Raw genomic sequence first — 23,327 nt, forward strand, 5'->3', positions numbered from 1 at the left:
TAATTTCCTTGATAATACTCAATAAGTTTTCTGAGGAAATAGTGCCTTTAACGAAATAAAACGCCAATGGCTGTTTATATTTGTTGCGAATTCCTTGAAGCATAAAGACTAGAGCTTTATCTGCTATCTCGTTTTTCCTTCCGCGGTATTCTCCAGATCCGTAGTCAACATATCCCTCAACTTTATCTGAACATTCATTGTAAATTAGCCGCTTTTTTAATGATATCTCATCAAACAATAACGCGCAGATTTTGTCATTTGGTAACATAGTTGAAGCTTTCTCTTTTAACATTTTCAGAGTTGAGGTATTAATGCCAGGATTAATTTCTACAGCTTTAAGTAAGCGTTGAATTGTTCGAACACTGGGCAAAGGCATTATATGCTGCAGAAAACGGTATGTCTTGGGTGACCTTTTAAAAATTTGTAAAGCAGAAATTTTGTTCATTAAATTCCATCGCTTGCCTCTAGGTTTCCGGGCTTGATTTTTCAGAGAGTCTGATATAACATTTTTCAGAAAATCGGAATCTAATTTGTCCAAATCGACGGATGTTTTTGAGAGTGATGATAACAAACACTGTGTTCGCTGCAACTTTTTTACAAGTTTTTTTTTTCTTGGAGTCATTTCTATGTTGCTGTAGCCATATTTTGGCGGTGTTCCTCGTATACAATCTGTGGTTTTATTCGTTTTTACCCTTGAAGTCGAAGCATCATCTAAAACAAAATGATTTGTTAATAATAATAATTATGATTAGTAACAAATTGTTCATCACTACATAGTATAAAACAAAGTCGCTTCCCGCTGCCTGTCTGTATGTATGCTGTAACAGCTTCTTACAAATAGCTAGTATTTGAATGCGGATCCCTAAAAATATATTCACACGTCGCAATAAGTTCTTTGAAACCGACCTAATATAAACACAAAATCATAGTTTTGGTTTCATGTTGCCTTTTTTTCGGCGCCGCTCTTAGGATACTTGATTCTTATCATAAGTACGTTAGCTAAAACAAAGAGTTCTGTTGCAAATGCGTATTAAAAGGGCATAGGTTAATTATAATAAGGTGACACATACGTCATCTAGTTAAAAACTTTTACTAATCGTATTCATAAATGACGTATGTTAATGTAATTTGTACGTACATAACGTCTTTCTGTAATGTGAATTGTTTAATATTAGAGTCAGTGAAGTCAGGAAGTGTTTACATTGATCTATAATTTAGTTATTAAGAGTAATGTGTAAGAAATTAATCCTTTTATTCCCTTAGGTCATCACGTCGGGTGTTCGTTGTATTTTTTTTAGCTGAGTTCAGCGTATTTCAAAGGGTTAGGGAAGTCGTCATGCAGATACTTACTAGATCTCGTTCAAACCAATTTTCGGTGGAAGTTTGCATAGTAAATGTACATACATTTTTTTTAGTTTTATCATACTCTTATTTTAGAAGTTACAGGGGGGGGGGACACATTTTACAAATGGGGCAAACGGATTTTGAAGAGTTTTTTTTTAATAGATAGAATGATTCAAGAGGAAGATTTATGTATCATTTGTTAATCCGTGTGAAGCCGGGGCGGGTCGCTAATTAATAATAACTATACTAATAACTATTAACCGACCTGGTGTACTTTTATCAGAAATCTCGTATGTTGAAGTCGATGGCACGTTCTTTGGATCATAACCCTTATTTCGCTTTGAACTTGGGGAATCATCATCTTCACCTTAAACAAGATTTTAAAATTACGTTATATTTAAAGGAAAGTCACAAAATATATTTTACAGTACATATGGTCCTATTTTCCCGCACTAGTGCGTAAAATAGCACTTTTCGTGCGATGTCAAAAGTTTAAAGGGCCATATGTACTGTAAAACGTTGTACGATACACGTGCGAATAGGTAATTAGCAACTCGTGTAGATTTAAAACGATATTTCTAATTTCCTCTTTTCCGCACTTGTATCGTAATTCGTAATAGTACATTACTACAGAGGCCGTGAAGTAAGGGATTGCAGGATTGCGGTAGACGGCTGGGTCGTAGACGAGGCCGGATAAAGCGAGTCTTGCAATCTCTGTTCCGGCCAAGGATTGTATAGTGCTTTTCTCAAACATTGCATAAAAAAAATTTAATAAATTAAAAACGTTATAAGAAAATATTATAATTAAAATAACTACTAAGTAATGAAGGAAATTATTTATTTTAGGTTGTAAAGTAGAAACAATTGCTTCATAAGTCAGAAACGCGCATGTGACACCCTTAATATAGCAACATCCATAGATTACGAAAACCACTTAGCGTTGCTTGTTAGTCTCTATAGGCTACGGTGGCCAAAATCGAGAAAACAACTGTCTAAAAATTTAATTTAGAGCGGAGCAATTACCAGGACCTCATGAGTTACGAGAAGGCGTTAAGAGCGCTATTACATTTCGGGGTTGAGCGAGTTTAGGTATTTTACGCGCTGCGGCAGGCCGTGCGTGCTCAGTATGCCGATTCCTTCTACCACACTCGCACTACAATGATGGATTAAACATTCTTGATCCTTCGCGAAGCATATTGAAATCAACCATAACAACACTAACTGTACTTAACTTTTAAAGTCCTAAAACTGTTATTTGGTAAGTACGAAAATACTAAATGCAGTGCAAATGTACATAGGGGCTGTTCATAAATTACGTCATCTATTTTTGACGATTTTTGACCGGGGCCCCACCCCTCAAATCATCCAAAACTCATGCTTCGGATGACTCTGTTTCCTCCTACGTCATGCTACATCATCCGATCTCCAGACCCCCCCCCCTCCTTCCATTTGAAACGACGTAATTTATTAATAGCCCCATACTCGTACTTATGAAGGTATATTACTCGAAAGAAATTATAGGTACTCGCTTATTTACATGTTTCGTCATTGCATTTGGTACCTATAGGTTGTAAAGTTTGTATCAACGAGGGTTTAAAAACGAACTGGTATGACCACATTCCGGCTCCATCATCAGACCTTGAGTACTATCTTGTGTCAAAGATCTTGTTGAGACAAATCAAACGAGCCCAAACACGAAGTGGTTTAGTTGCATGGTTGATTGGTACCGGTGACCACCTTCCGGCTCCATCATCAGACCCTGAGTACTATCTTGTGTCAAAGATCTTGTTGAGACGAATAAAACGAGCCTAAACACGAAGTGGTTTAGTTGCATGGTTGATTGGTACCGGTGACCACCTTCCGGCTCCATCATCAGACCCGGAGTACTATCTTGTGTCAAAGATCTCGTTGAGACAAATCAAACGAGCCTAAACATGAAGTGGTTTAATTGCATGGTTGATTGGTACCGGTGACCACATTCCGGCTCCATCATCAGACCTTGAGTACTATCTATCTTGTGTCAAAGATCTTGTTGAGACGAATAAAACGAGCCTAAACACGAAGTGGTTTAGTTGCATGGTTGATTGGTACCGGTGACCACCTTCCGGCTCCATCATCAGACCCTGAGTACTATCTTGTGTCAAAGATCTTGTTGAGACGAGCAAATGAGCAACTTCATGTCTTCATTTCATGATATTAACGCATACATTTCGAAGTATGTTTGAGAAAATAACAATTTTTTCTCAAACATGCAATGAAATGTCGTCGCTCCGGGCGTTATATCAGGCTTCGAAGTATCACGTTTAGGGCGGAGCAACTCCAGAGAACTGTAAAGGAATTTCATACAAAATTGAACGCCTATACTGCAAAACGTAATTCAAGACCAAAAAAAGTATGACAATGTTGCCACTGCAATAATTTGTTTGTAAAATTGTAAATTCCTTTTGATAAATAATCATGTTAAGATAATTTATTCATTAGTAATTTTACTCCTACTATTTAAAAAAGTACTTTTAGTTACTTATTTGTACATAAATACAAGACGCGCTAGTAAAAAAGTGGCAACATTTCTTACTTTTTTTGGTCTTGAATTACAGCTTGGCAAAAAAGAGTAGAAATTAAAAAGTGGCAACACTGTAGTGTCGTCCCGTTTTTTTATATAAATTGGTTAGAAAGGGACGACACTAGAGTGTTGCCACTTTTTAATTTCTACTCTTTTTTGCCAAGCTGTACGTTATCTGGAGCGGCTACCGCGAAAACCGAAATTCGCAAATTGCGGGGATCTTTCTCTTTTACTCCAACGAAGGCGTAATTAGAGTGACAGAGAAAAATCCCCGCAATTTGCGAACTTCGATTTTCGCGGTTATAGCCCAGTTTAGGCGGCCGGGAAGTAATAATTAAAGTATTATTTTAATCTTTTACCTTCTAGTTTGCGTTTTTGTCCTGAGACTCCTCCAGCAGAAACTACTGTAACATAACATTATTAAATTATGTACTTGCCTTTATTCAGTTTAAGAATAAAAAGCGGCAAAGTGCGAGTCAGACTCGCCCATGAAGGGTTCCGTACCAGCGAGTAACATAATAAAATTGCGGTTTACGATTTATGACGTATTAAAAAAAAATACTTACCAGGCCTCGCTCAAACCAATTTTCGGTGGAAGTTTGCATGGTAATGTACATCATTTTTTTTTAGATTTATCATTCACTTATTTTAAAAGTTACAGGGGGGGACGACACACATTTTACCACTTTGTAAGTGTCTCTCGCGCAAACTATTCAGTTTATAAAAAAATGATATTAGAAACCTCAATATCATTTTTGAAGACCTATCCATAGACACCCCACCCGTATGGGTATGATGAAAGAAAAATTTTTGTGTTTCAGTTCTAAGTAGGTATGGGGAACCCCCAAAATTTATTGTTTTTTTCTATTTTTGTGTGAAAATCTTAATGCGGTTCACAGAATACATCTACTTACCAAGTTTCAAGAGTTCTTACAGTTTCGGAAAAAAGTGGCTGTAACATACACGGACAGACAGACGGACAGACAGACGGACAGACATGACGAACCTATAAGGGTTCCGTTTTTTGCCATTTGGCTACGGAACCCTAAAAAAAGGTAGCAAATTATGAATACTAATAAAATTTTAATACCTATTTCTGAATGATGTGGTGCCATTTTATCAGAAATCTCGTAAGTTGAGGTCGATGGCACACTGTTTGGGCCATAACCCTTATTTCGTTTTGAATTTGTGGAATCATCATCTTCACCTTAAACAAGGTTGTAAAATTACGTTATATTCAATTCAAACGAAAGTCAAAAAATAAAAATATAATTAAAGTATTATTTTTATCTTTTACCTCCTAGTTTGCGTTTTTGTCCTGAGACACTTCCAGCAGAAACCACTGTAAGGTAGCTAACACACTATCGCACCGCACCAAGGTCATTGAGGGACGCACCCATAAGTAAGAGGGAGAAAGAGATATCGCTTTCTTCCTCTTACTTATGGGTACGTCCCTCAATGACCTTGGTGCGGTGCGATAGTGTGTTAGCTACTTAACATAATCAAACATTTTAATTTACTTGCCTGATTTTAGTTAAAGAAAAGCGGCCAAGTGTGAGTCGGACTCGGCCATGAAGGGTTCCGTACCAGCAAGTAACATAATACAATAGCGGTTTACGATTTGGTAATGGTAATGTACATCATATATATTTTTTAGATTTATCATTCTCTTATTTTGGAAGTGTCTCTCGCGGCTCGCGCAAACTATTCAGTTTAGAAAAAAATGATATCAGAAACCTCAATATCAATAGACACCCCACACCCATATGTTGATGACAAAAAAATTTTTGAGTTTCAGTTCTAAGTATGGGGAACCCCCAAAATGTATTGTTTTTTTTTCTATTTTTGTGTGAAAATCTTAATGCGGTTCACAGAATATATCAACTTACCAAGTTTCAACAGTATAGTTTCGGAAAAAAGTGGCTGTGACATACGGACGGACGGACAGACAGACAGACATACAGACAGACAGACAGGTATGGCGAATTCACAAGGGTTCCGTTTTTTTTGCCATTTGGCTACGGAACCCTAAAAACCGGGCAAGTGCGAGTCGGACTCGCGCACGAAGGATTCCGTACCATAAAGCAAAAAAAAACGGAAAAAATTCAAAAACAAAACGGTCACCCATCCAAGTACTGACCACGCCCGACGTTGCTTAACTTTGGTCAAAAATCACGTTTGTTGTATGGGAGCCCCATTTAAATCTTTATTTTATTATGTTTTTAGTATTTGTATAGCGGCAACAGAAATACATCATCTGTGAAAATTTCAACTGTCTAGCTATCACGGTTCGTGAGATACAGCCTGGTGACAGACGGACGGACGGACGGACGGACAGCGAAGTCTTAGTAATAGGGTCCCGTTTTACCCTTTGGGTACGGAACCCTAAAAATCAGTAACAAATTATAAATACCAATAAGGGGTTGTGCACAAATCACGCGAGGTATTTTCGGCTACTTTTTGACCCCCCCTCCTCCTTGGTGATATTTGGTGAGGTTTTTGGTGTAAGGATTCTTATAGGATATCTACTATGGACAAAACGAGCATAGGGATATCGCCGCGGCATCTTAAAAGTTTAATGGTCATTTTTATACTTTGTCAATTATATTTTCCACCAAATATATATTGAGACAATAAAAAAGGGTCATTTTTATACTTCGACAAACATATAACTAGTCAAAATTATACAGGGAGGAAATTATCCGAGTGGACATTTTTATAAACCGTCATTTTTCCTTTAAGTCCACAGTCGCATAAATCCCCCCTCCCCCAACGTGATCTATCGTGAGTTTTTCGTGACCTCCCCTAAAATAAAGATTTAAATGGGGCTCCCATACAACAAACGTGAACGTTTTTGACCAAAGTTAAGCAACGTCGGGAGTGGTCAGCACTTGGATGGGTGACCGTTTTTTTTTTGCTTTTTTTTGTTTTTTTTTTTTTGCATTATGGTACGGAACCCTTTGTGCGCGAGTCCGATTCGCACTTGCCCGGTTTTTCAAACTCTGGAACAATAGGGAATGACGACAGAATTTCGTCCGAGAGGGGCGCCTTGAGATTTAGGCTTGGTACCGCATTCCTTTTTAGCCTGTTTCCATTTTTGTTGAAGGCAGTTGGTGGAAAATGATCTCCACAAATAAATTTATTTTCGTTTAATCTTTGTATGGGTAAATATACCAAATCTTCGTTGCCGGTCAACTTTACCCATAATCGACATCTGAAATAAAGGGATTATCGACAAGTTGTTCGCACACTATTCGTGTCCTTAGGTTACCTAGTTTTTTACAAGAAGAACCTATTCACAGAATGTTTTCGTTTTAATCAAGGATTGTAAACGATAAAAACTGCTCCAAACTAATTAAATTAGTATCTGGTAACGACTCAAAATGAAAATATCGCATAAAACATCAGTTTATCGACCTGTTGGGGTCAAGCGGAAATCTCGCCAAAAATATATCAGACGTTAATCTTCTTACACGCCTGACCCCACAAACTTCACATTTTCGCAAAGATTTGCCCCCCATTTAAGCAAAAGAGAAAATAATTTTGTCTTTTACCAAAAATAATCACTTAATATTACCGCTGTCACGAAAATTTAAAATGACGGTTGACGTTTTACCGATCATACCAACCTAAAGAAAAGTAAGTATAATACGACTAAGTTGAAAGCAAGTATGGTATGTGCTACCAAAATGCAACAACAGTCATTTTAATTCGATAAGATTATTTCTATGCCTCAATGTTGGTAACAAGTACGTTCATAGTTTATCATAGTATGGGGTGTCGATGGGCTGGTGCAGAGTGCAGGTTGCGGTCGGGTCGCGCTTTTTGATGACAGATGTGCAGATGACAATGACAGAACAGGGAGAATTGTCAAAACCGTTACAGACGGGCGTACCGAACCGCGACCTAATAAAATAAGTCCGGTCGTATGCGATTTGTTGCGAGGTCTATGAAGCCCTAAGTTGACCGAATGTTTGCACGCGTAATATAGGGAGCGTGCATGAACTGTAGACGGCAGCACATATGCCATGCCGCCTATTGAATTAGCGCGAAGCATTGTCTAGTTTTCATTTTTAGATTTAAACCACTAGATGGCAGACGGCAGACCCTTCTATACAAAATAGAGCAATCGCTTAGTGTAGGGGGCAACACCTGCTTAGGAGCGTGAATAGTTATCGCTTTCGATTGGGGTCACGAGATGGCAGACCCTCCAACACGCTCGGTCACCGAGGTCCTACCGCAGACACCAAAGTTTACAAACGTAGGCATCTTTCTCCTTTAAGTACTCTAAGGGCGTCCGCTATATAGCTGGCGCCGGTACACGGAGCCGGCGCACGCACATGGGTCACAGGTGCGTTGCTCATACTATCCCTCTGAAGCCACTGTCCTAATATAGTGCCATGCCTTATGGGAAACGGTCGCAGAGATAGTTCAGAGCCGGAAACCGCTACCAACTTTTAGTATGTTGTTAGGCATGGCATTGGGTCTCCAAAACTGCCGAGAGACGGCGGCGCCGGCCATCTACTTCAGCGGAATGACGTCGTCAAAATGACTCCCGCTTCGTTGCGAATATTGCATACTGCACCCAAATTATGCATAGCACATACACGTGTGGGGTATTAAATGAAAGCCAATTAAATAAACTATATTTTATTTATACAAAGTGTATCAAAATATGCAACAGTTTAAGAGAAATTTACAAAATAATAAAAATTACGTAAAAAAATATTCAATTATTTGGGTTTTACAACCAAACCAAAAGTCGGACGATAAAGCAATGTACTACAACATTAAAGATGACTTCTCAAGCCATACACTGATATCAATAAAATCAAAATTGGACTAAATATGTGGAAATTATGCATCAAAATGTAGATATTCGCCCATACAAATGCATAAAAGTTAAAAAAATCAAAATTGGTAATTTTCAGGATAATCCGCATAAGCTTCTAGTATGTTATTGCCAATATGACCTGGAGTCTAAAACTGCCGGGAGACCATCGCTGTTGTTCCTCAGTTACAAATAATGACGTCATATAAATAATCACTGCCGAATTTCGTAAAATGTAAATTATAGCTATACCACGAGTCTGACATACACGTGAGTTACATGTAACGAAAGATTATTAAATGTATTATGATTCACCTAAACATTGTTTGTAAAAAAAATGTACGGTTTCAGAGCTAGAAACAACGAAATACCACTTTTTATGGAAAAAGTAGATATGTATCAATTTTATAGCTAAACTAAAACCGTCAAAAAAATTTTGCGTACAACATTTGAAAAACTTAGTATTCAACTATATATCACAATTTAAATTTTACATTTCCGACAAAAACTGTGGAAGTTGTGGAAAAAAAACTAAAGCGCCCCAACAATTCTACCTTAATGCGCTCATATTATGCAAAGAATAGTTCTATTTATCGAGTATTAATAGCGGAAGCAGTTATAAAGTTGACCCAAAATTTTTTTATTAAGCTATGAGCTTCATCACATATGTTCCTTGAGTAATTCTAAGCATTTCAAGCCTGGGAGGCAATAAGAAATGTGTGTCTACTCGGATTTGTAATGGATTCAAACTTTCAACCCCTTTTTAACCCTGTTAGGGGATGAATTTTACAAAACGCTGAAATTACTTTTCCTGTCTTTTAATAATATCCCCAAATACAAAGATTCAAGTCCCGCGTTCGAAAATTTTTTTGATATCCATACAAACTTTCAACTCCTTTTTCACCACCTTAGGGGATGAATTTTCAAAAACGCTGAAATTAGTTTTCTTGTATTTTAATAATATATCGTTATACGAAGTTTCAAATTCCTAGCTTAAAATAAAACTTGAACCCCATACAAACTTTCATCCCCTTTTTAACCCCCTTAGGGGTTGAATTTCTCAAAAACGCTTCTTATCTCTTGTACACTTTATAAATGTAATCTAGTGTGCAAATTTCAACTTTCTATCTTTTGTAGTTTCGGCTCCGCGTAGCAAAAATCTCCAACCAAATTTTTCACCTTTTTACGTTTTTCTTGTAAAATTACTATGAAATTGAAAAAACAAATATCAGCAATGAATTCTACGTCTTTGGTTTATACGAAAATGATACCAAACTTGCCCTAGTACCCACCAGGATCAGAGTAGATTTTTTTTAAAGATGACGGATGGCGGCCGCCTTTGTACCCCACCCTCCCCCCCACTTCAGGCTAGAAATGCTTAGAATTACTCAAATATCAGATGTGATGAAGCTCATAGCTTAATAAAAATTTTTTGGGTCATGTATGGCAGCGTTACATAACTGACTCCAGTATAAATGAATGAACATTACATAAAATACATGAAAACGACATTTTCGAATGGAACCATAATTAAAAAAATAATAATTTACTTCATAAGTAAGCAAAATACTGTTTCTTTAAGTACCTAATCTCCTCCTTTCAAAGTCGGTTAAAATGTAGCTTTTGTGACCTCGGCTACAAAGACAAATAAATTGACACCTCATTTATCAAAATCAGTTCAGTAGTTTCATACAAACGGTACCTACACATGCACGCATAGATAGCAAATTCTGCCGTAGTCGGACAAAAAATAAAAATTCAATAATTAGACCTTTACTATTATGGCCTGGCGTGGCTTGGCATCTAACGTTGAAACTCTCAGGCCGTAGATGTTAGCAGGCCTAGCGGGCGTCGCCTCGATGAGTTAGCAAGATGCCTTATGGAGGCTTCGAATGATCAGAGGGGTGACCTGTATTTCGGAGGATTAGAGGGAAAATTCTGCCAGCCTTCTCAGCTCAGCCTTGAAACCCTTGCACCACTCAAGATTCCACTTTTATAAGAATACCCAACTGGCGCGAAGTGGCGCAGAATAGGGCAGAGTGACGCTCTTTTGTGCCAGAGACCAAGATCCTCTGCTTTGGGTCACTGAGCCAGTGATGTATGTATGTACAAGGCTAATCGAGGCTTAAATATATAATTATGTATCGCATTAAGTGAACTGATAGGGCATTTACCTCGATAAGGCATTTTGTATTAGGCATGTATCTACCTACTGGCATGTAACTTTACATTTCTCTAATAATGTAGCGTTAGGCCATGACAATAAGAGTCTATTTCATATTAATATTTACCGCAACTACAGCAGGAACTGCTATCTACGTATGTAATTATGTATTTTTTACATGAAACAACTGAACTGATTTTGATAAGTGAGGTGTCAATTTATTTGTCTTTGTAGCCCAGGTCACAAAAGCCACATTTTAACCGACTTTGAAAGGAGGAGATTAGGTACTTAAAGAAACAGTATTTTGCTTACTTATCAACTAAATTATTATTTTTTTAATTAAGGTTCCATTTGAAAATGTCGTTTTCATGTATTTTATGTAATGTTCATTCATTTAATACTCGATAAATAGAACTATTATTTGCATAATATGAGCGCATTAAGGTAGAATTGTTGGGGCGCTTTAGTTTTTTTTCCACAAAAAAACTCACGTGTATGTCAGACTCGTGGTATAGCTATAATTTACATTTTACGAAATTCGGCAGTGATTATTTATATGACGTCATTATTTGTAACTGAGGAACAACAGCGATGGTCTCCCGTCAGTTTTAGACTCCAGGTCATATTGCTAATAACATACTAGAAGCTTATGCGGATTATCCTGAAAATGACCAATTTTGATTTTTTTAACTTTTGTGCCTTTGTATGGGCGAATATCTACATTTTGATGCATAATTTCCACATATTTGGTCCAATTTTGATTTTATTGATATCAGTGTATGGCTTGAGAAGTCATCTTTAATGTTGTAGTACATTGCTTTATCGTCCGACTTTTGGTTTGGTTGTAAAACCCAAATAATCGAATATTTTTTTACGTGATTTTTATTATTTTGTAAATTTCTCTTAAACTGTTGCATATTTTGATACACTTTGTATAAACAAAATATAGTATATTTAATTGGCTTTCATTTAATACCCCACACGTGTATGTGCTATGCATAATTTGGGTGCAGTATGCAATATTCGCAACGAAGCGGGAGTCATTTTGATGACGTCATTCCGCTGAAGTAGATGGCCAGCGCCGCCGTCTCCCGGCAGTTTTGGAGACCCAATGCCATGCCCAACAACATACTAAAAGTTGGTAGCGGTTTCCGGCTCTGAACTATATTCCCATAAGGCATATGACTAATAGTACATTGGTGGACTGTATTACAAAAGTCGGTATCGTCTTGGGTCGTCCCATTCGTTTTTCGTCAAGTTCTTAAATTAGTCCTATTCTACTTTCGTCACTCGAAAGCCACAGACGATTGGAACGAATGTAGAATGAGTGACGAAAGCAGAATAGGACTAATTTAATAACTTGACGAAAAACGAATGGGACGACCACAGATGATACCCAAAAGTCTTAAAGGTCCATCGATGTACAGTTAACAGCGTGGGCGATGGTACCCTCGAAGCCTCGGAAAAATGAAGTAGTCTTCAGATAAGTATAGTTCTTATCATTGTTGCATAGGTACATTCTTAAATAAAACTGCACGAGAAAGTTATTATTCTTATTATAAAAACTTTTACTTTTACGGATCAATAAATAAATAAATAAATTCAATACAAACCTAATCATGACAACAAATTTCCATAATTTATGTTTCCGCTGTATAGCTTCCGACATACATATTTATATTACGCGTACTGCAACATCTCCGGAAACGCCAGGGCAGCAAAGACAGTTAACACCAATACGGAATAAAACGTCACAAGAATGTCCCTTTTCACTTTGAGCGTGGAATCCAAGTCGACAACATTCAGACAAAATTTGTTCACCTCTTTTTGGTCGCTTACAATTTTCACTTCCTCACACTTATCTAGAATTCTTTTGCTTTTTTGAACTGGAGCAATGTCTACCAAAATGTTACTGACGGCAGCTACATTTCTTTTAGTTCCAGTATCAGTAGCTACTGATTGTGTGAGTGGCAAATGTGTTTCTTCCTTTTTCATTTTGACCTTAAAAATATTATTATAATAGGGCACTAGTGATTTGACGGAGGTTCGATTTGTTTCCATTCCCGTTTGCACTGAAGTTTTATCGCCGGATAGTGTCAATGTGTTACAGGCTATGTCACAATATTCAGAGTGAGTGAAAGCCGATACGGAGTGATTCGAGGCTGGTAAGTCTGTGCAAGTGGATGTTTCGATGCCCTTTAAGAACACAGCCTGTTGGGATGTGCTAGCGGCGACCTGGTTGGGCGCGACTCGAGCCAATACTTCCTTGTTTTCGCACACCGCCTTCAACTCCACAGCTTCAGCGCTAACCGATTTCGTTTCCGAGCTCCCAAGTGGATCATCGCTGCTCATACAGGAACTAGACACTGCGTCTCCGGAGCTAGAAAGGCGGTCGGTGGCGCTACCTCCTGGACTCGACTCACTCGAATGACTTTCTAGTGCTTGGGCGCTAATCGCGTCGCTCTCGCAAGTAGTAATTTTTTGAATCTCGTTCAGAAGTCCCACCAAGATTTCAAAAGAAGAAGTATAATCAGGAGACTGACCATCTATCTTGTTAAGAGATGCTGTGACTTTTTTATTGCCACTCCCTGCGGTCGCCGCTGAATCTGAACTGATTTCAGTTTCCAGATTTTGTTCGGCAGCGACACCTTCTCTGGTGATACATTTTTCGTCCGCCAAGCACTGACTAGTATACCCCCCTTCTTCAGCTTTGATCTTCAGCATAGTTTCCTCACTATCCGTAGAAGATGACCCCGCAGCTGACGTATCAAACGTGTCTGTATTAACTATTCTAGGCATTACGTTCTTTATTTCACATTTAAAAGTAGGAAAAGCATAGCCGACGGTAGATATTTGCAACGGGAATCCAGAAAATCCGTAATTTAATCTCGTCTTCGATAGTAACCCCATCAAATCACTTTCCTGGTCAAACGATTGGCAAATACCCTGTATTTTTTGGGTTGGATGCGATTTGAGGACAAGAGTGGTGTCTCCAGATTGGTGCATAACGCCTCGCTGTTTGGAGGGCCGGGGCGAGAGCGTGAGCTTGTTGACGCGCAGGCGGCTGGCGAACGTGCCGGACGACAGGTTGCGGTGCAGGGCGTGCTCTAGCTCCTCGAGCTCATTCACCGATGAGTTGGCCGGTGTGACTAGTTTTGCATTTTCAAACCTAGAACTTGGCTCGTTGTTAGGTGTAAAGATTTCTTCAATAGCGGTATTTTCTACTAAGATTTTCTCTGTGACGATTTGAGTTTCTTTGGGTTCCACATCGCAGGCAGGGGCGGCGAGCGGCGGGCTCGAGTCCCCTTTGACATCTGCTGTGGCGGGTGAAGGTCGCGAGGTGCGGAGCATGTCGTTGACCATCCGGTGCAGTTTGAGGCCGATAGAGCTGGACTGACCATCATCCGTGGCACATGAAGTTCCCGAAGCTACGACAAACAACCAACATTGAGTAAAAGGATTAGCTTGTAATAATATCAACACTTTTTTAACTGAGCCTTACATAATTCAACGTTCCAGGGTAGCAGCGGCGCACGGGTAAACCCAACTCGCTCCGCGCTCCAGCGAGCGGGCTCCACTGCCACCTTCTTTTTTCTACGGACAATTTGCATAGGTATATTAAGCGCATTAATAATTGGGCCAAATTAATAGAAATAAATCAAAACAGCCCACTGGACTCGATGGGTGTAAGTAGATAAGGCTATTAGACAGGCTAGGTAGTTAAAATTTTTTACGACGAAATAATATAGGTACCTACTCATGGACCCATTTTGAGGAACGCAGAAAGGTTTAATTACTGGATTACAGCACTTAATTTCAAAATGAGTAATAAATTCCTATATAACCTTTTAGGGATAAGTTCGCCTTTGTACATAACATTTTTATTTTTGTTTTGTTTTTGTCCGTTTTATGTAAACCTGTTTATGTGCAATAAAGTGGCATACATACATAAATCTTTTTTTTGCGTTGCTCAGTTCTTATTCTGACGTCGTAGAGGTGCGTATTAGACTTTGATACTAAATGTATAGTAAGCTCACATTTTTAATTACACAAACGCAACGGTCTACCGCGATATAATTTCATTCATCATTCATCATTTCAGCCTATATACGTCCCACTGCTGAGCACAGGCCTCCTCTCAGGCACGAGAGGGCTTGGGCTATAGTCCCCACGCTAGCCCAATGCGGATTGGGGACTTCACATACACCTTTGAATTTCTTCGCAGATGTATGCAGGTTTCCTCACGATGTTTTCCTTCACCGAAAAGCTAGTGGTAAATATCAAATGACATTTCGTACATAACTTCCGAAAAACTCATTGCTACGAGCCAGGATTTGAACCCGCGACCTCCGGATTGAAAGTCAGACGTCATATCCACTCGGCCACCACAGCTTGTTCATAATTTCATAATTTCATTGATTTTACCTTAAATTCCGACGTTTCAGTTGAGTTGCACCAGCTGTGGTCACGGAAAGACTGACGTCCCAGCAAATGTCAACAATGAAATTATATCGCGGTAGACCCGTTTGTGTAATTAAATATGTGTACAAAACGCGAGAGTGTTATGCTCACATTGTCTGTAGTGCGTCGGCGGCGGGCCTGCCGGACTTGTCAGGGCTGCTGGCGTTGGAGCGGCGCGGCTTGGTGGTGCGCTCTGCACTTCGGTTCAGAATCGATATCAATTAAATATTTCAAAATGACAAAAAGGTTGTGGGATACCTATATTTACTCGGCGTTATAATAACCGAGTTTTTATACTAGTATAATACGACAAAAGGGCCCACCCATCCGGATATGGGCTTCGTTCATAGCATCATACTGCCCTGCTAAGCCGAAAAGCGCTATCTCAAAAACAAATGATTATGAAAATGGAATTCTCAGTTATAGAAACTAAAATATAAATTAGCAATGGATTTTCTTTTGAGATAGCGCCACTCGGCTTAGCAAATTTAGGGCAGCATAGCAAATTTAACTTACACCTGGATATACTTATATTTCATTTGGTAATTAGTAATTTTCATACAGCCTTCAGACTGCCGACATGCGAGAGAATTGAGACGCAGCGGCAGCTGGTGCCGGTTTGGTACATTTAATCAAAAGCAGTTTTGTTTCAACCTTTTTGAAGTCTTAGATAATGAAAAGTTTTCACACTGAAATAGATATCAATATCATATATCGAAGAAAAAGTGACGAAGCCCTCCAGTGGCCACCGCCCTCTGCCACCACTGGAGGGCTTCGTCACTTTAAAACATAAATTAACAAATTTGTTAAAAATTATTTGATTTGTTCCCAAAGTTTTCATTCTTTAAACCAATCAAGGATAGATAGGTATATAGACTCATCAATCATTTTAGAATCGATTCACCTTTACGCACCTAAGGAGGAGTGTGGCGCTTTGATGGAGCCAGGAGACAGGCAAGGGTCGGTGCGGCGCCGCGTGCCCGTTCGCTGCACTCGGTCAGCGGTCTGGCGATACGTAAGGATCATATTAACCCTAAGGCCACAAAACGCATGCTCAGAGTGCCACGAGCGTAAGTAAACGCACAAATGTATGGCGGTCGACGAGCGCTGTGGCCGAACATAAAGCGCGCGCGAATCGCGGCTTTGCGCCGGGACGATTTGGGCACGAGTGTGGAGGGGTCTTAAGGAGTGTGGCTGAAGAAGACGCGACGGCACAGAATAATAGTACGCGACGGTCAGTGCATTATCATCTAAGGAGTGTGGCTGACAAAGCCAGGGAGACTCGCTCAAGGGTCTGCCAATAAAGTGGTATTCACATCGGATGTGTAATGAGAACTAAGAGATAGTTCTGTGCACGTATATTAATAGCCGCGCGTTTATAGATTCAAACAGCTTGTGTACGGTGACAGACGTCATCTCCGTACAATTTATAACATTAAAATGGAAAAACTCGTAAAAAACGTTATGCGGTACCTGTCGCTTGGGGAGCTCCTCGGCGAGCGCCTGCACATAAGTACGCTTGGGCTGCGCCAGCGCGTTGAGCCGCGAGCTGAACCGCGGCGGGCCGCGCACCGCCTCGCCTCGCGCCTCCTTCGCTGCATCTATCATATCATTTATCTTTTTCTCCAGCACTTGAGGTTTCACAACTTCTGGCTTGTCCTCCCTCACAAACCGGTTTTTCACTTTAGCCGTAACTTTCGGATCTTCTATCGCCAGCGACCCGACCGTCCGTCTTTTCTGTATTCTGTCCTCGTTTTCAGTTGATATCGATCGGTTGATTGATTTTGGATCTGCAATTTTCGTTCTGGACTTTTGCACGTTGTCGATATCGCGGAGTAATTGGGATATGGCTTTTAAGGGGGTATCAGGGATCAGCTTAACGCGAGGAGGTTTCGCCTTGCCGCGGTTTTTCTCGTCGAGTTTTGTTTGTGGTTTCACGCTAATAACGACTTTAGGCACGGCATTTGTAAGCGAGTTTTCACATGTTTCTTTAGCTTTTTCGGACCGATCTGTGAGCTTTTCTAATCTTGGATTGCTAAAAGACACTCGTCGTTTGAGACTAGAACCACTTTCACTTATTAATCCCCTCGATTCTCTGGAGGAGGCTGCCTTCTTTTTCGTCGTTTCACTGGTTTCGATCTGCTGAAGTTTCTTCATCAGTGTGTATATCTTCTCCAGACTGCGGCGGCATTCTAATGCTGGCGCGTTATCGTTGTCGCCTTTACATGTTTCTGTGGGCACTTTATTTAATGCGTCTTGAGGTTTTATAATCTCTATTTCGTGCTTCAACCTGTAAAATTTTAAATTCGTAAACTATAGGAGTAAGGGAGGAGTGAATGAAATATAAAATCGCTTACACATGCATTGGTTTTTCGTGGTATGGCGGTATGGTGAGGTATAACTTTACACATACATTCACAAAATAGTGTTCTATTATATTCCAAACACAAATACGTATACTGTAGGACACAATGTGATGTTCTCGAACAATTCAAAGTTTCTTCCCCCGCCTATCAGTAAATCTTTACAGATAATTTTGTTATACCTAGTGGGATCACTGAACAGAGATGACGTTCCCTTTAGCGTTCCTTTTAGCGTTCGAAATTAACCTGGCACTTTACAACCGCATTTTTTCCCAGTCAATGGTAATATTTTTAAGTTATAATGTACTAGTGAACTATTTTAGATGGGGATTTATAATGAAAGCAAAAATACTCCAAGTTCTCTAATGGATAAGGTTAAGACAAAGATACTACTAACTTAAATTAGGTCTGAATTGACTTAATTATTTAATTACCTTTGCTTTTCTACAGGAGTTGCAGACTCTTGTTTATTAACTTTGACGCTAACAAGTGGGGAACAACATTCTGACTGAGAATTAAAGTATGTTATGGATTCTTTGGAGTTTGCTGACGTGGACGTCGAGATTCGCAGGGGGTCACCGTCATGTTTACTTTGCAGATAAGACATTTCCGTTTCAGTATCGTCTAGGAAGTGGCCTTTAGAGATTTTTTTATAAGTTCTGTCCGACAGCGCTATCTCTCTTTCTACATCTTCCTCCGATTCTTCGATCTCTTCGTCTATCGTCTGCGCTTCTTGGCGCGTTTTCATATTTATTGTATTTGAACACTTTCTCTTATTGCTCTCACCATTACCGCAGCGTCCATAAATAGAGTTGTAAAAGGATTTGTTCGTAATGGATAATTTGGTGACCGAACTAACCGCCTGAGGAAAAGGCTTATGTATAGACCCTTTGCTGTTTTCGTTCGAAGCCATTTTCCTTCTCTCGCGGCGTCCTTTAATTTCCAACAGTCTCCTTCTTCTTTCCTCTAAAATGAAGGATTTATTTTCATAAGGGGACTTTATTCGGGCTCGCTCTGGAGACTTCTTCTTTGGCTTGGTATAAAAGGAGTCTGAAGTATTTTGTTCCGATAATGATATTTGTGGGTTGATGGTTGTCATGGAGAAATGCAAGTCGTTGGGGGTGGCATGGTTAAAGGCGGCCTCTGCCCGAACCACCCGTGCGGCTGTGGTCAGGATCTGCGCCATGGCCTCCGGAGTGCCGGGCCGGGCGACCGCGCTCGACTCACCAGAGTCCTCCTTAGATTTACAATCACTTTCTTTAGAATCTATGGCGTCCGAAATCGAACAGATGGAACCAAACTCGTCGGATTGAAGACTAGACCTGTTTCCTGTATTTTGTTCCATTTCGGGCAGCTCGATGACTTTCGGTATTAAGTCATCAGCGTGCTCTGAATTCTGATATTCTAAAGGCTTTATCGCAGTGCAATCTGTAAACAAAAACAAAATCCAAATTCAAAAACATATCGGAAAGATATCCATCATAACCATATTGGCAGTGTGGTGGACGCATACCTACTATTCGTTACTGAGTTGGACCGCGGGCGGACGCACATGTCAACTATATCTACCTACATAACTCGTGAAAATTAGATGGTAGAAATATCGACAAACATGTGTAAAAAATAACCTTTTAGAGCAGTCTGGTGCTCGGGTTGCAGTACCATGATGGAACGGATGTTGCTAACAAGCTGCCCAACTGCGGCGCGCTGCACACTCAACACGACGTCTACACGCGACTTCGTCTTCGACCTGTCGCCTTCGCTCCGACGCCGCGAGCAGCTCATCACTATTTCGTCAGCATTATACCTGCTGATAAATGTATACGAGTCGCTAATCGTCCTGGGAACTTCCAAAACGATTTTCTTTTCCATTATCTTGAGGAGCGACCGCAAGTCCATCTCCGTATGGACGATTTCATCCCAGATAGGCGTCATGCCGGTTGTCTTCTGCTTCACCTGCAGGGGCATGCTGATAGATGTCGTCAGAATTTTCGACGCATTCTCAATGCTTTTGGGGTCAGATTCCCTCCATTTTTTCCTTACTTTTTCCGGCAAATAATCCCCGTTGCTAATGCGTTTCAATTGATCGATAGTATGCTTAACGTATGTAATAATGTCATCCATATAGAAGTTGTAATTGTCTTCCAAACGCTTGCAGCAGATATAGTCGAGCAGGGACGCCGGGAGAAGGGTGTTCAATTCATTCGCTTTGGACATTAGCTTTAGGTGCTGGAGTTGTTCATTTATGAATGGATCTCTGTTTAGACAGTGGCGGTCGTCGTATAAATCGTTAGAGATATTGGAGACTTGTATTTCTAAATCGCCGAGTTTGTGGCAGAGGGAGTTGACGGAGGGGGGAGGGGTGAACAAGTCGATCCTCTCCTTGTTCGCGAGCATGATGTTGCGGAGTTCCTCGCTGCTGCAGCTCTCGCCGAGGTCGGAGTCGGACTCGGTGTCGGCGTGGTACACGTTCTCCACGTACTGGTTGGGTCTACGTACGTTGGACATGAGCTGGCTCCCTAAGTCGATGTTCTTGTAAAGCAGCACGAGGTCGCTGGTTGTGAGCGGATCATCTCCTGTGTGGATAAAATTATAAAAAAGTATCGTAATAAAATAACACATGCGTATGCATCACAGCTCCTCCCAGCGAAGACACTGGTTGTATTTAATGTTTGCAGTAATTATATCACAGCTCAGTCACATTGCTTGTATTGCGTTCCTTGCCCGTAATGTAGTGCGCAGACAGAGCATTAAGGTGAATTTACATTACGAAATTAGTGTCATGAAATTGGTTTCGTGGCATTAGTTTTGCCAACAGTTTCACGTGTAATTTAGTACTTTCATAATGCATGCATTAATTTCACGAATGCAAATCAGTTTCGTGCTCTGCGCGATTTTTTGGTGAAATTAGTGTCATGCAACTAATTTCGTAGTGTAAATGCGACGTGAAAACTTAGTGTCGCGAAAGTGTCTGCGCTTTGCGGACGTGTAGCTTCGATGCTGATGCGGCCATGGTCACTGCGATACTGTGAATTTCACGACACTAATTATTTCACAAAATTACTTCCGCATATATCGAAACTACTTTCGTGAAACCGATTTCAACATGCATGACACTAATTTCGTAATGTAAATCCCGCTTTATCGTGCTCCATATCACATCTGGTGTGGTTAATTGCTACCAGCCAAAGCAAGGTATTTCTTTTTAAGTTTACATCTTTTACCTAATTCATGCCGAGCGAGTAATCAAATAAGTACAGTGCGACATAGAAAAGTAGAAATTAAATAAAATGGAACAAAAAAATTTCATACTAAATTGTTACCATGTTTTAGCAATTTAGGTAAAAAATGTGACAGTTACGTAGGAAGTGGCGCCCTTAATTATTTTCTACAATTTCTTTTCGGACTATAAAAACACCTACAGAATGTGCAAGTTGCGGAAAGTTTTCAAAAAGTTGCAAAAGTTCTCGAATATTTCACAGGGAACAAAGGAAACTTTCATTTTGTAAATGTAAAAATTCGTTTCCTATGCAACAATATGAGCATTTGCCGAAAACTTTCCAAGTGAAAGTTTCGCAACATTGGAAACGTTTCACAACATTAGCAGGTTATGTCTGTCAGTGACGATGAGCATGTCACATACCTGCTTCAAAGTCATGGTCCTTGGTCATCAGGTTAAACAGCTCGCTGGCCGTCTGGCAGTTTCGGGTTATCTCCGCCGGCTCGCCCCGCCCCGCGCCCTCATCGGGCACCCGACTTATCAACATCACTTCACTTCATTAAATTTACCTTTACAAAAACGTATCAACAATCTAGACTAATATACAAATAAATATTTATCAAAAAACACGAGTGCGGAACAGTTTATTTTTGATGTAAATTTTCACGTCTTCATGGTTTTTGGGCTTTTGTCACTCAATTTCAAAATTGGAACAGCCGCGGCCAGACAACTGTTGACTTTGACAATTGTTGATTTAAAAAAAGTTTGTATTCATTAAATCGAAAATAATATTATGCCGCATTTACATTTGCGCTCTGGATGCAAAAAGAAACCGTAACCATTTGGTAACCATATACTTACTCATTGGAAGAAATGGACCTCGAACGGACCTCTCGCTATTCGCACGCATATGTAGCATATGTACGATTGTACGTAACCCCTGGTTACGTAAGGACTAGCTAATAGGACTCGTCATTCTTTTAATAAACAAAGAGCATATAGTCACTACGTTGGTAACAAGTACGTTCTTAATTTATCAAAGTATGGGGTGTCGATGGGCTGTTAATAGATACAGAAAAAACTGGTATCTCGCGGGCGACATATTGTCGCGTCACACTTGTGCGCCCTACCAGATTAGAAAAAGTGGATGTACAATTCATAGAGATAAGTGGTACAATATCATATTTTGGTCGAAATGAGAGAGCGAAATCACGAATCTTCAATTTTCGATGTTCGCCGTTATAGAATAGCTTGCTACGTTCTACGTTTTACATTCTCAATCATGATTTTTTTTATTTAAATACAACTATACAATACCACTTTACAGAGCCTTTGATGGGCCTTCATAACAAGTATAGGCCATGGCTAACCATGTTGGTAATTTGCGCCACGACCACCATAACGGCGACGACGACGAAATATTGAAATTGTTGTCTCACTCGTCCGTAAATGGAGCGAGCGAGCTGTTAACTGGGCAGTAGGGCAGGCAAGTGCTTAGGTATCGAATGCTCTTGGTTGCACCAAGCGGCAACGTCGTGTTCGCCAGATATTCGCTTGGCTAATTGTGTACTAGTGGCTAACTAGGGAATGCAATCTCGCACCAAGATTGGCGATTCGAGATCTCGCACGAGAAATCTGAATCGAGATAGGGTGTTTCGAGATCTCGACCGTCACACTTTCGAGATCGAGATTTGACAAAGTAATTAAAAATGTGTTATTTTGAGCAAAAATCTCTAAGAATTCCGTATAGATACTACTTATTTAGAGTACCTACGTTATGTTTTATTTTGAAGATCTTCAAATTAATCAACATTTAATAAAACAACTACTTTTATTTAAAAAAAACTAATAATATGTATGTAGTTCTAATTTGCATGTAATTATGAAAAAGTGGTATTAATTATTTTTAGTTTTACAAAATTGTAAGCAGAGGCTAACTGCCTTACATGCTTAGTTGATATTTTTGACAAGCACTAAGCAACTTACAAAAAAATGTAGGATAAGCGAGCATAAATCCGTTTTTCCGCACGAAGCACGCAGTGTTTTTATCGCCAGCTAAAGCCGGCCGCATACAATAGCACTGCCTGAAGAACATGAACCTAAGGTCAAAAAGATTACTCAAAATAAAGTAATTCACACGGATCAATTCAACCTCGTTGGAGATATCGAAAATATTAATCAAGATCTCGACCGAGATAGCTAAAATCGAGATTTCCTGTCAACGAGATTGAATCTCGAAAATTCGTGCGAGATCTCGCGAGATCGAGATTGCATTCCCTATGGCTAACTGATGAACACCCGACCCTAATGATATAATAAATTTAACGCACTTACAACCACTTTGGTGTTGCGGGTGTCTATGGGCGACGGTAATAGCTTAC

At 39.8% G+C, this 23,327-nt stretch overlaps 2 protein-coding genes across 2 annotated transcripts; both read right to left on the reverse strand.

Annotated features, from left to right (window-relative positions):
- Positions 1-123: 123 nt before the first annotated feature.
- Positions 124-5,235, reverse strand: LOC134669329 (uncharacterized). The gene is made up of 5 exons (XM_063526840.1): positions 4,998-5,235; positions 4,267-4,311; positions 1,610-1,711; positions 599-711; positions 124-186 (listed from the first exon to the last, which is right to left on the reverse strand). Exons 1-5 carry the CDS (start codon positions 5,020-5,022, stop codon positions 124-126), a joined length of 348 nt encoding a protein of 115 aa, XP_063382910.1. The 5' UTR covers positions 5,023-5,235.
- Positions 5,236-12,455: 7,220 nt separating this feature from the next.
- On the reverse strand, positions 12,456-21,635 carry LOC134669471 (uncharacterized). The gene is made up of 8 exons (XM_063527053.1): positions 21,370-21,635; positions 19,355-20,302; positions 18,161-19,154; positions 16,837-17,653; positions 16,278-16,368; positions 15,475-15,556; positions 14,405-14,496; positions 12,456-14,330 (listed from the first exon to the last, which is right to left on the reverse strand). Exons 1-8 carry the CDS (start codon positions 21,491-21,493, stop codon positions 12,583-12,585), a joined length of 4,896 nt encoding a protein of 1,631 aa, XP_063383123.1. The 5' UTR covers positions 21,494-21,635; the 3' UTR covers positions 12,456-12,582.
- Between the last annotated feature and the right edge of the window lie 1,692 nt (positions 21,636-23,327).

This window comes from Cydia fagiglandana, chromosome 12 (assembly GCF_963556715.1).
Source record: "Cydia fagiglandana chromosome 12, ilCydFagi1.1, whole genome shotgun sequence".
Taxonomy (NCBI): domain Eukaryota; kingdom Metazoa; phylum Arthropoda; class Insecta; order Lepidoptera; family Tortricidae; genus Cydia; species Cydia fagiglandana.